General features: G+C 48.6%; 1 protein-coding gene across 1 annotated transcript in view; it reads right to left on the bottom strand.

The window, feature by feature from the left end:
- Positions 1 to 90: 90 nt before the first annotated feature.
- The window catches only part of LOC128879320 (balbiani ring protein 3-like), a 24,515-nt gene continuing 11,737 nt past the window's right edge, over positions 91 to 12,868 (bottom strand). The window contains exons 3-10 of the mRNA XM_054128345.1: positions 9,062 to 9,198; positions 5,314 to 5,744; positions 4,241 to 4,787; positions 3,841 to 4,084; positions 3,494 to 3,762; positions 1,613 to 3,394; positions 1,064 to 1,521; positions 91 to 984 (exon numbers count right to left, since the gene is read on the bottom strand). Coding sequence (XP_053984320.1) covers positions 820 to 984; positions 1,064 to 1,521; positions 1,613 to 3,394; positions 3,494 to 3,762; positions 3,841 to 4,084; positions 4,241 to 4,787; positions 5,314 to 5,744; positions 9,062 to 9,158 — 3,993 coding nt within the window. The 5' untranslated portion in view covers positions 9,159 to 9,198 and the 3' untranslated portion in view covers positions 91 to 819. The remainder of the gene's footprint in view (positions 985 to 1,063; positions 1,522 to 1,612; positions 3,395 to 3,493; positions 3,763 to 3,840; positions 4,085 to 4,240; positions 4,788 to 5,313; positions 5,745 to 9,061; positions 9,199 to 12,868) is intronic.

Here is a 12,868-nt window from a genome sequence, read left to right as displayed (position 1 = left end):
CGATTGGACGAACGCCGATCGAAAGTTACGAGCGAACGCACCGAAATGATATTGCGAACGTCGTGTCGCAAATAACGGATTATCGGCGAATGAAGGAATTCCTGGTTTTTATTGAGCTATATAAATAAACGAACACAGTACGAATCTAGTATTTACACCCACGATGATACGATCAACGCAACGATATCCTAGCGCTGCTTCGTCGGGCCAGGACACGTTTGCGCTGGTGGCTCCGTCGTTCAGACGGAAACAGAGATACCCGCGAGAAAATCCGATCGTTCTAATGAGAACTATTTCCTCGACGATCGACCGAATCATTTTTTCGTTACCCCCGAACCCCGAAATTATCACAAGTATGTATACACCCTGCATCGCGGATCCGATGGATACTCGGAACGATCGGGATCCTTCTGTCTCCGTTACGATGCACGGCGATAGGAATGTACCGCTTGCGAATCGATTCGATCGATCGTCGCCGATTCGAGCAATCGCGATGCGTCTCGTGTTCAAAGAATAAATATTTTACCGTAATGAAAGAAGTTGATTATGTAGACGTGACTTCGATTATGACTACCCGCGTACGAGATAGAGACGGGCAAAGTTTCATTCGAATAACAGACGACGAATAAAAGGAACGCGTGGCAATTTATTCGCGACGTTTATTCGATCGAATAGCTACATGGACAATTTTATCTTGGTTCAATGCGATACATAACATCTATAGTTCGTACTCTAATTTTCATTCGGTCGGTTATTTTGCCCGTCTCTTTTACGAAATAAGAACGATTCGAACGGCATCGTTCGCGTTTCGTATCGTTCTCATGTGCTGACGACAACGTCCGACGTGGACGCTGCGTCTTGTGTTTCAGCGATCTCCTTCTTCTTCTCCTCCTGCTCCCCACCCGATATCACATACACCGGTTGTTGGTATGCCAGAAAATGCTGGTCCGCCGCTAACGCTTTCGACGGATCCTTCATTTTCATCTGAAACCGAGCACAACGTACATCGCATTATTATACGTTGATTCTTTTACCATGTTATAGACAAAGTTTAACAGCATACTTTTTTGCGGTACAGCATCAGCAGAATCAACAAACTGCTAATTATGAACGCGCTTCCCGCCGCTAGAACCAGAGTAGCCGTCTGATAAATGGGTGTCTCCACTTCCGTGAGGATCTCCCGTTGCTCCAGTGCGACTATTCGACTCTGCATGGCCATGGGGGTTGACCTATGGGTGAAACGCGACGTGGTCGCATCCGCGAACGATCCTAGCATCGACAACTTTTGAATTCTAGTCAGCTCCTCCAAGTGGAACGCCACGTCGACTTTGTTCGGGCCTATTATCTCGAAGCTGAGTATGGCCGAGTCTTGACCGATTTCTACTCGTATCGCGTTCTTCACCCTGGCGCCCAGATCGTGTAGAAGATCCTCGGCGTGTCTCGCGAACGTGGTTTCATCGCTGGCGAGGAATCGACCGGGAAAACGAAGAGTGACTTCGACAGCTTCGACTGGCGTTGGCACTAACATATGAGAAAGGAAGACGCGCCTTTAATTTTCTCTGTACGCGGAAAAGAAAATCTGACGTAAACAGAGTTAGATTACGGGACTTACAGCATATATTCGTTCCCTTCAAGAAAGGCTCCGATCCGATAAGTTGATTGCCAGCTTCGTCGACGCACCAGCACGTATCCCCGGCGCACTGGATCGGTTCGAACCTACCTTGACGATCGCAGATAGCGGGGACGTGGCCTTTGTCCTTCATCGCCTGGCACCTAGTGCCCAACACCTTCCCGATTTGTTTCTCGTCGGTTTCCAAGTCGATAAAAGCGTTCTCCATCAACGCTTGAATCTCACGGTCGATTTCTTGCACCGCCGGTCCCCTACCGCTTCTTCTAGCTTGTCTGAAGTTACACTTGGCTTCGGGTCCTCTAGTCAGCGAGCCCTTCACGGGTTGACCCTTTCTGTTGACGCACCAGCAGACACCGACGTGCTCCAGGCACTGCACGGGCTCCCACAATCCCGTCTCTGGGTCGCATCTGGGCAGGAACGTCGGTTGTTTGAGCCTCTGCGACGTTTTCAAATTCTTTTCGCGAAGCCTCTCGCACTGCGACAACACGGGACAGACCGTGTCGCAGACCAGACGACTGGAAAAGTCGTTGTGCCCGAGAGTACACTCGGTTTTCTTTCTGCACTCGTTGCGCTCAGGATCGAAGTACCACCTGTCGGTCTCGTTCAGGCCTATACCAGAGTTGCAGGTAACTACTCTGGGAGGCTCGAAACAGACTTCTCGCGGTTTCGGACAGCAGACAGCGTACTCGTCCAAAGGCGAGAGTTCGCATTTGTGCGTGGATGGACAATGATGGCCGTGAGGGCCGCAAGTAGCCGGCGATCCGTCCTGGTCCAACAACGGAGATCCATTTGGGCACGGATTGTCTTTCTTCGGTAAACATACCGGCACAGGTGGACAGGGCGGCACGCTACAGGCGACCTCCACCATTCTACACGCTTCGTTCTCTCCGCGACAAGTCACGTTCTTGCAAGGATCCCGACAAGAACACGTGGGACATCCGGTGTCCGGGTCCAGATCGAATCCTTCGGGACAGTCGAGTTTGCAATCGATCTCTGGACATCTGAGCGGTGTGCTACATTTAGGTATCACTCCCTCGAGGACTCTGGTCCCCGCAGCTTCCCTACCTCCCTCGTCCACGCACCAGCACATTCCGTTGTGACACTGAACAGGCTCGAACGCCCCGCTGCCATCGCATCTAGGAATGTACGTTCTTCTGGCTGGCTCCCCCGACTCTCTGGCCGCGTGTTCCGCTACTGCTCGCGCGTGTTGACAGGCCGTTGCCATCACGGGTGTTATACACTGCGTTCCGCAGCCGGTCGAGCAACACTTCTCCATCGCTGAACATTCTTGGTCGTTGCTGCACTGCAACTCGCAGCTCGAGGAGCTCGGTACGAGATAAGGACACTGACCTGGTTTCATGGCCAGACAGGCTGGAACCGCGGGACAGAACTGTCCGGTACCACAGTTCACGTCGACCATCGTGCAAGTCTCCTGAGGACCGCAGGAAACGATCTTGCAGGGATCGTGGCAACGGCATTGCTCGCAACCTGCCGCGTCCACTTCGTAGCCGTAGGGACAGGCCAGGTCGCACATCAACGGCTGACAGAGTTTCGGAAGGTTTTTCATTTCCTTGCAGTCGGTGGTACGATCGACGCCGACTTTTATCGCGACTCCGCGATCGTTGACGCACGAACAGATACCTTGGTGACACTGCAGCGGCTTGTAGCTGCCGTCTTTCTCGCATTCGGGCGCCGGTATCGCCAGGGACATGTCCTCTCGCGTGCCTACCATGCGGTCGTTGAACTCCCGCAGGTACTCGCACACTGAAACGAAACGATGGAGGATTGGAGTCCAAATCACCTGCTCGCGTTTAGATGACTGTTACCACGCTCGAAAAGTTTACGATAACTACGCGATCTTACTTGTTGGCGCCTTCGTGGAATTGGCAGATATCGTACAGCACATCGATTGGCCAGCTTCCGGTACAGCGGTGCATTTGTAGCCTTGCGGGCAAGTGTCGTTCGCGGAACAAGTCATCGCGTTACGTTCGTCGTCCATCAACGGTGTCCCATAGGCGCAAGGACTCGAGTAAGCTTTCCTAGGTCTGCATTCCGGTTTGGTCGGACACAAAAAGTCCGGGCATCCGTCTTCTTGACTCAACACGCATTCCTCTCTCGCCGGGCATGGAAAACTGCGGGCAAACACGATTTTAAAAAAGTTCTACACTCATTCCTATTGCTATCGCTATTAATTGCAATGGCACGCTCACCCTTCGCACGGATTATCGCACTCGCAAGTGGGACACCCGGAGGCGTCCGTTTTGAATCCATATTGGCAAACTTGGGCGCACTGTTGGGAGGCGCACGATGCCGGGAGGGACCTTCCCTTCGTTGTCGACGCGCAGTCGACCTTATCCGCCGGCCCCATCGAACCGGATATCTTCCTGCCGTTATTATCCACGCACCAGCAGACCAAACCGTTCCGCGAGCACTGTCTCCCCTCGTAACCGCCGTCTGAAAAGCATTTTCGAGATCCAAAAATATTTCGTCTGAACGAAATTCTAGGTAATCTTACAGTAGATGCTTGCCAGCAAGAGAAGTAAAAGCGAGTAGAACTCCCTCAAATAGAAATAAGGTGTCGTTAGGTCGTTGTACAGAGTTTGATCTCACCGTCTGTGCACTGGGGAACGTATCCGCGTCCCTGCCTCTCGGAGATGCTCATCATCTCCGCCAGGACCCTGTCTCGATGACAGGCGCTGAGACCCTGAGGAACGGAGCAGACACCGCCGCCGCATCGCTCGCTGTTGCAGCATTTCTGCGGCCCGGGACACTCTAAATCGTGCTGGCAAGAGTTCCCGCAAACCGCTGGCTCCTCCAGCGGACAGGTTCCCGGCCTCTTCAGATTTATACTCGACGGACAACATATTCCGTACTCCTGCTTCGGCTCCACCAGGCAGCTGTACATCGGGGGGCACGTCGGTTTCCCGGGCGAGTCGCCGCAGAGAAATGGCCTCGGCGAGTCCGTGATTTGCAACGGTTCGCCGGCGGGGCAGATCGACGACAGCGATTTCGCTTTACGACAGCTGGGAATCGGCGGACACGGCGGACGTGCGCATGTTACATCGATCAGCTCGCACGTTTGGCTGGTCCCCGGACAGGCGATACCGCGGCAAGGATCCCGACACTCGCATTTTGGGCAGCCGGTTCTCGGCTCGATCTGGTAAAGGAAGGTCGTCGATGAGAAACGAGCGAAGTTGGAGGAGGAGCGAATGTGGTTTGGGAATAACGGAGGATCTGGATCTTACTAAATTTTAACGTGGTTCGACCTTTTCGACCTGACTTTTTTTTCTGTATTCCATTCGTTTCCCTTTTAGGAATTAATTTGTATCGAATCAGGATTGGCTGTAATCGAATGTGAAGAGACAATTTGCACAGGTGTTAATGATATTCATTTTGTTCACACACAATCACTCCCATAAATGTATATAAATATATCTTATTCGTATGTAATACGTATTCATAATGAAAAATTCATTTGGTAATATAAAGACTATTACCTCGTTTACTCAAGCTTCTTCGATAGACATAGAGAGTATTTATGGGATTGATGTATGTTCCTGTAAGTCTAACTTGCAATTTGACCGAATGCAACCAGGAATGTTCACTAGGGGACGCGTACGTCCCACTAGGGTCGAAAGGGTTAACTACAGGGGGTACGATAAAGTCCGTGCAACAGAGCTTACCTCGAATCCCAAAGGACACAGCATTCGACAGCTGTGCGCTGGACAGTCTCGAGGACGATCGCAGTCGATGACGTCCTTGGTAGGTCCCCTGGTACCGGGAACCTCGACGCCGATCTCGTCGACGCACCAGCAGTTGTTCTCGTGCGGATGGCACTGTATCCTCTCGAACTCGCCGGTTTCGTTGTTGCACGTCGGTATAAACTGCGTTGGTCCGCGTGGACCGAGCGCACGCGACCTTCTCACGGCTGCCTGAGCTAATTGCTCGCAACCCGTCAGCTCTCCTGGCACGCATCTCAGACCGCAGGCCGTCTTGCAGCAACGCTCTCCCGACGTCCGGCACTGGAAGTCATTCTTGCAGGCCGGGGATCTTGACGGGCATACGTTCTGCTCCTCGAAGGATGGGCATCGACCTAGCGACTTCAACGACGGCTCTGCAACGGGACATTTCAATTTCGTGACTTGTCTACGATAAATGCGCAGAAACCAGGCCCGTAACGTGACCCGGGACGGGGTATATATGCAGACAAGAACAGCGAACAAAGAAGAGGACGAAGCGGAAACACCGAGGCATGTCGGTGAAATACTGTAATGCAAGGATGAAACTTTTTTGTTGTGAAACCTTTAGCATCGTAATTCTGACATTTTTCTAATTAAAATTTTTCTGACCAAACACGACGTATTTCTCAACATATTTACTTGTAATTTATTATGTATCGTATATCGATGCATCGCTAACTAAAAAAAGATGCATGGTAAATGTCATCCGAATTATATCGTGTTCGATCTTACTTCAATCGGAAAAATGTCAAGAATATGATGGTAAAAGTTTTACCTCTTCTTTATTCGCTGTCCTTGTCTACGTTCGAAGCTCGTCGGCAAACATCAGATACGAACTCTACGTTAACTGCACTCGGTCAGTCCCGAGCTTGATGCGGTTACGGAGACATTACTGTACATCCTGGATTCCCCGAAGACGCGAGGTTTCGGTCAACGGTTCGTTGGCTCGTCTCGCGGATCGATTACAGGAAACGTTGCGATCGGATCGGATCGAATCGTTCACGGTCACGGACGGCGAGGAGCGCTCTTTTGTAGGTCAGATCGAAGCGAGATCTCGACAGAGACGGCACGAATCGCCCTGCCGCTTTCGTTCTCGAACACGCTCGGACCAAATTGTAGCGCAACGATGATAATAATAATAATAAAAATAGCCAGAGTCGACCTAACGGTTCATCGCATCCTACTGCCACACTTACTCTACGCTTACCTAACGCGTTTCCAGCGGTCACCCGAGTCAGACGCTCGGTAGCGAATCATCCACGAGAAACAATCGACAGCGAGTACATCCAACCCTTCGCAACTCCTTCGAATCGATCGATTCATCGTGTATGTGCATACTCGATCGCGTTGACCGCGAAGAACATTATTCCTCGAGTTCCCTCGAGCGGTAACGATTTTATTTCACCGGGACGAACGATCGGCGTTGACGATTGCGCTAAGGAAACACGGATCGTTCTCGTACGAAGGAGGTCAAGTATGCTCGTAAAAGTGACGCACTCTGTTAAGTATCCGGACACGAAGCATACCGAGTAAACGAGTAGCATTCGCGCGATAGAAGAATGATTCATGGAGAACCAATTTATTTATTCGATAAGTGGACGCGCGTTTGTATAGTTTAAGTATCGTATCGTCGTCTTACAGTCACGAAAGTCTGGTTCAAACGAATGTTCTGGATCAGACTTTGGGAAAATATAAATCTACGCAGAAGCGTAGAAGCGTAGAAGTCTAGAAGCTTGCCACCCGGTCTGGTTAATGACGGTACGATCTCCTGTTGCGCCGCCTTTCGCGATACAATCTAGGAGATTATGCCACTGTCCGTCAGACAGGTCCGCAGCTCTGTACTCGAAATCACACGTGGTCGCAGAAGGGTTGAAAAGAAAAGGGGGCGAGTTACCCGTCGAGGTTTCGAGTGGATGCGTCACAGCGAAAGTGGGCACAGATATCGATAGACACGCGCCGTGTTTCAATCGACAATTTTACTTTGACTCTCTACACGCGCCGCGGTTCTCACACCGTTGAAGACGTTCGTAAAAGTCCGGTGAATTTCCGGTTCGTTGACCGGCGTCCTCCTCTTTCTCTCCGCCTTTCCCGCTCTATTGCGGCCATTTCGTGTTAATCCTCGGCGCAACATGTGAGTTTCGCTGTTACGACATCCTTCGATCGCGATTAAATTCCCCGCTACGAAGGATTAGGCTCGCTGGAACGAGACGAATGGTTTCCTAACTGAATTCGACCGACTTCCTTTCCGTTTCTTCGTTGAAAGAAAACGATCTGAATTTGTTATAAAATTAGCATGCACGGTAGAAGAGGCAATGAGATGTTGGGGAACAGGAAAGATATAAGCAGGTGAAGCGCGGTCTAAACAAGGGGACGATAAGAATGGAGGAAGGAAAATAATAGAATAGCTATCGATCGAAGCTTAATTTACTCGCATCCGCGTTTGGTCGAAAATAAAAGAGACACGATACGTCGAGGAAAAGAAGAGGAGTGTCAAAGCCCCAGAAAAAAAGGGGGGATGATCAAGGAAGCCTCAGAGACAGGAGGGGGCACGAATTATAAGGAGAGGTATAAGGAGAGGCGGCAGGAATGCGTGGAATGTTCTTTAACGGTGCGAGAGAAATTCAATTTGTTTATCGCCGGCAACATGCGAATCGTCCGAAGCTGATATTTATCGCGAGGGCCTGTATCCTGCTGTAACACATCGAGAATCGATTTTAACCGTCCGAGAGGCAACTCTGGTCCGCGAGCGTGCAATTTAACCTGGCAATTAACGTCTCGTTAATTACGTCATTTATCCTCGTACGGAAAGCGGCACGGTCCGCCGCTGCATAATCCCCCGACAAATAATTAACTCATCGATTAGAAACGTTCTCGTGTCTCGCAAAGTATCGATATCCGCGTCCGCTCGAAGCAGTTCAAGGCGCGAGACATCGCACACCTTTTCTTGAACGAAATAAAAACTGACTCGAGATACATTATTTTCTTTTTTATATTAAACGTAGAAATTAATTCTGTACCTTTGTATTTAATCGGTCGCGACTCTGCTTTAAATAAAAATATTTACCCTCCATTCTGTACGTGATCTCTTGAAAGATTCAAACTTCTGTCTAACTTGGAAAGGCACGGAATTAATTTTCGGAATAGAAATTAATGCTATACCTTTGTATTTAATCGGTCGCGACTCTGCTTTAAATAAAAATATTTACTCTCCATTCTGTACGTGATCTCTTGAAAGATTCAAACTTCTGTCTAACTTGGAAGGGCACGGAATGTAATTTCCACGCTTAATATTTAAAACGTTTCGAGTTTCTTTAATTTCTCGTTAAAGAAGAGGTGGAGGATTGGAAGATCGTGCGTAGCTCCGTGTAGCTTTTTCGTCGTTCTCGCGACGTCAAGGACGAACCGCCGAGAACGATTCACGAAAACCGATCACGTCCTCGCCGTCGCATTATATGCAGATGCACGCCCGTTTCGAGAGAGCTCGCTTTCCTTTTTTCTTGCCCCGCGCGTCCTCGCGGCGACGATCGAACGTGAACACGGGAGGGCTCTATTGTTTGCTAATGGCCGCTCTTTCAATAATTCGGGACCAATCGTTACGAACGAACGGGCACGGCGAAACGGGAAATCGCTGTAAAATAAAATAACGCCGAACGTATAATAAAAAAGAGAAAAAAAAAAGAGTCGGACGTACCTGCTGCGACCGATGACGACAGGGACAGTAGCAGCCAGATCGACGACACCCACACAACGGCGCAGGCAAGCCCACCGTTGCAAAAATCACGGCGCATCCTCAGCGCATCAAGTGATTTTTTTAATCGACCGCTATATCTGAAATTAGCGGAAAATGTCGAGTTAGCGGACCGTGTCGAATAAAATCGATTCGTCCGAGCGTGATATCGACGAGGGCGTAGACCTTCGGTGCCTTTATATTATTTATCGTTGGACTGTGGATGTTTATGGATTTGTAAAAAAATATGGGGAAATCTACGAGGACGTGCGCAAATACAAAAATGTGTTAAGTATCGACGATAATAGACACGTTATACCGTTTGGAAGATGAGACATAATTTCGTTTAACTTTCGTTTTCTGCATTTTTCAAAATGTGAATTCCCATAAACACGCTCGGTCTATTTATCGTATTCCCGTCTAATTGATCTCACTGAAAATAATTCTTTAAAGACTCCGTTAGTTTTCGACGAGCCACCGCGGACGGGCGAATCAATATTTGAAGCGATACGTTCCGTTTCTGTTTCTTTCGGCCGCTATGAAAGTTTCTCGAAATTCGCGAACCGCGTTCTGAACCAATAGAGGCCAAGATTATAGATCCGTAATGGAAAAAGTTTGCCCGTGAAGTCGGTAGTCGTCGACTCGAAAGCGCAAACGGCAGACGGCTTTTCGTTTCCCCTCGCAGCATTTCGGCGAAATTAAAAAGTGAGAAAACACCACCGCGATTCCGACGTTGAAGCATTTCAACCCCTGCGCGACGGTTTCCTCTCGCAATCGCGATCCAAAAAAAGAAAAAAAGGAGGCGATCCGTTATGCCGTTTCAGAGAAAGCGAAAATACTCTCGAATATACACGAATACAGAGTAAAGAGATGAATCGAACCGGGAGGCTTGCTGTTCGTCAAAGGCAAGGCTCGTATCGACGTTCAAACTGTAATAAATTTCATATTATCGATGCGACCTTAATTGATTTTATTGAAAAGCTATAAGTTCGTTTATATCTTGCGAAAGTGGATACCGGGACTTATCGACGTATGACATAATAACGTTCAAGGCCACAGGTGGTAAGAAATAAAAAGCAATAAAGATCGGATACGTATCGGAAACGAGGGGGTTCGAGGTACGACTAGGGTCCCGGAGCTTCGCCTCGTTACGGTGGAGCCTCGATAATTGCGAACAACTCGAAAATTCTCGCGGAGAAAATGAGGATACACGTTTCTAGTTGCTACAACTTATTTCTAGCCGTCTTCTTTCGCTCGGCAACGCGCGGTGCAACAACCTTCTCGCCTTCGATTTTTCGTTCTTACGGAAAGGCAAAATTCGGAAAGATGTGTTTACGTAAAAAAAAAAAAAATAAGAGAAATTACCAGGAGAGCAGGAGTGACTAAATAATTTGACTAATGGCCGCCGACGGACGGGGTACGCGAAGCGCTCTGATTAATTTTGCAATTCAAGACCGTCGACCGTGGGTTTATTGCATCGCGGCACGGCTCTTAACGGGTGGACGGGAAATAATCTTTTAATACCACGAGCAAGTGGCGCACTCGGTAAAAGTATTCTCGAGTCAGGGATGCACCGCGAGTTAGGTTTCTCCGTCTCAAAAGGAAGAATAACAATGGAAGTTACGTCTTCTTATTCGTTATGCCGCGGGGGATATTCTAATGCGTTCTTCTCCGTTATTCATGAGGCGAAGTCGGCTTCGGGGATCTACGAATTGTCGGGAACGTCTCTCCTTTCTTTCTTTTTTTTTTTTTTCTACCCTTTGTTCCTCGTTACAACTTCGACGGCTGAGGGAGGGAGAGACACCTCTTTCGCCCTGGCGGCTCGCGGATATTTTCATCCCGACCTCATAAAGTATGTAAAAAAACCGGAGCGAGAAAGAAAGACCGTCCTCCTTGTCTCCTTGACCACGGGAAAATTCCGATCCGCAAGCTCGCCTTCGTCGATACCCAGCAAAATTGAATTTTTTTTTAGCGAGGAAGAAAAACGTCTGGTCAACGCCCCGCTCGCTAAAGCGAGCGAGAACTCGTCCAACTTATTCACGTCGCGATCGAATCGGATTCGGTGAATTTTCGAACAAGTTCGTAACTCGAAGATTGAAATCGTCCCGAATATTCATCGTGTTCCATCAGCGGAATATGTAATCCGGGACGTAGTTGCAGCGCGCAGGATTAAATTTCTTTGAAGGATCTCTTACCTCCGCCCGATCTAATATGTGTGGAATCCCTGCTACAGATTCAACCGCGTAACCACGGCTATGGAACTAATTGGAAACTTAATTAGAGAAATAACTCGAAGGCTATTATTTGTATTACACCGGTATCTCCCGTTTGTCGGAGGAATCTGAATCCGTCGTTCGAAGCGCGTCGGGAATATCCAGAACGAACCTTCCGAAGTCTCTGCGTCCGATTCCAAATCTCGCGTACAATTTTTTATGCGATCGTAATAACGTTCATTTCTCGTTCAGTGAATCAATAAATGATACTTCGAACGTTTCTCAAGGCCATCGCTAACCACGTTACTAGTCTTCGTTATAAGCTACCTCCAAATTTGTTCCGCGTCTCTGCATATTAATCCTCGGAAATGTTTTGCTCGGTTCCCGAGTTCGAGCGTTCTTTTAATACGTACTCCCGGATATAAAAATTTCACCGCGGAAATTCAATTTTAATCCTGATGGAGGACTGCCATCGTCGCTTCGGTCTCTCGTATGGCGGATATTACGCGCATCGATTTGTTTCGTTGGAGAAAAAAGCTCCGCGGCCAAATTATCGGAACCTTCTGTAAAATATCGACCGCCTCGGTTTCTTTAGCCCCAGGGTATTCTTGAACCATCTACCGACGTCAAGGATACGTATCGAGGCATCGGTAAGAAGTTCGGTGTGCTCTCATTTACGGAAATATTAGACACCGAAGGCTGTGGGTTACTTAATATTTCATTTAAAATACTACAGAAATGTTATAGCGACGGTATAACGACTATATCAGAAAGGTGAGAAAATATTGTAAAATGAGAGTGATTTTTTTTATAACACTTAAGGCTGATCGCACACGGACGCAACTGATCGGTTTCAAACCGCTCTGAAATAGTTGCATGCGACCGTGGATCTAGGTAAAACAAAGATAGTGGAGTAGGTAAAACAAAGAGCGTATAAACAATTTGCAACGCTAATTTCAAATCGGTTGCGCCCATGTGCGTTCGGCCTAAGTGTTATAAAACGACGTTACACTTCGAGTAGCAGAAGTATAAGCGGCATGAACTTTTAGGACGACCTAATACATTCTACATTTCGAAGGGTTAAATGTCCTCCACGCCCGAGTGTGCAAGAAAACTGTTGGCATCGTACGCTACGCTATAAAGTGTATCCTAACCGAGACCATCGTTTCGAAACGTTCAAGACACCGAGCTTCCTCCGAAGTAGTTGCTGGCCGTTTGTCGGAGGAGTCGGACTCGAGGCTGGCCATTTTTTGGGGACACCGTGTATTCGAGTATTCGTACGACCGCAGGGGACGAAGTTGTTCGACGGTGAAATTACCCACGGTTACATCCTTTGGGAAGCCTTTGAATTTAGAGCGCGCCCCGCCGTATGAATAATGCATCAGTAAAGACTGTAACGCGGCTTCGACCGCTCCGGCGTCATGGTAATTACATCGATAATCACGTTCAGATTACACTCGTGGCCGTTGCACCGCCATCATTCCGAAATACCTAACTTCTACTCGGGCCCTGGTAATTGCTACTCGGGGACGTCGCGTCGTTTCCTTGATGCATTTTG

This window comes from Hylaeus volcanicus, chromosome 7, assembly GCF_026283585.1.
Source record: "Hylaeus volcanicus isolate JK05 chromosome 7, UHH_iyHylVolc1.0_haploid, whole genome shotgun sequence".
NCBI classification, from domain to species: domain Eukaryota; kingdom Metazoa; phylum Arthropoda; class Insecta; order Hymenoptera; family Colletidae; genus Hylaeus; species Hylaeus volcanicus.
The sequence above is the reverse complement of the archived record's forward strand: the minus strand, read 5'-3'. Positions and strand labels throughout refer to the sequence as shown.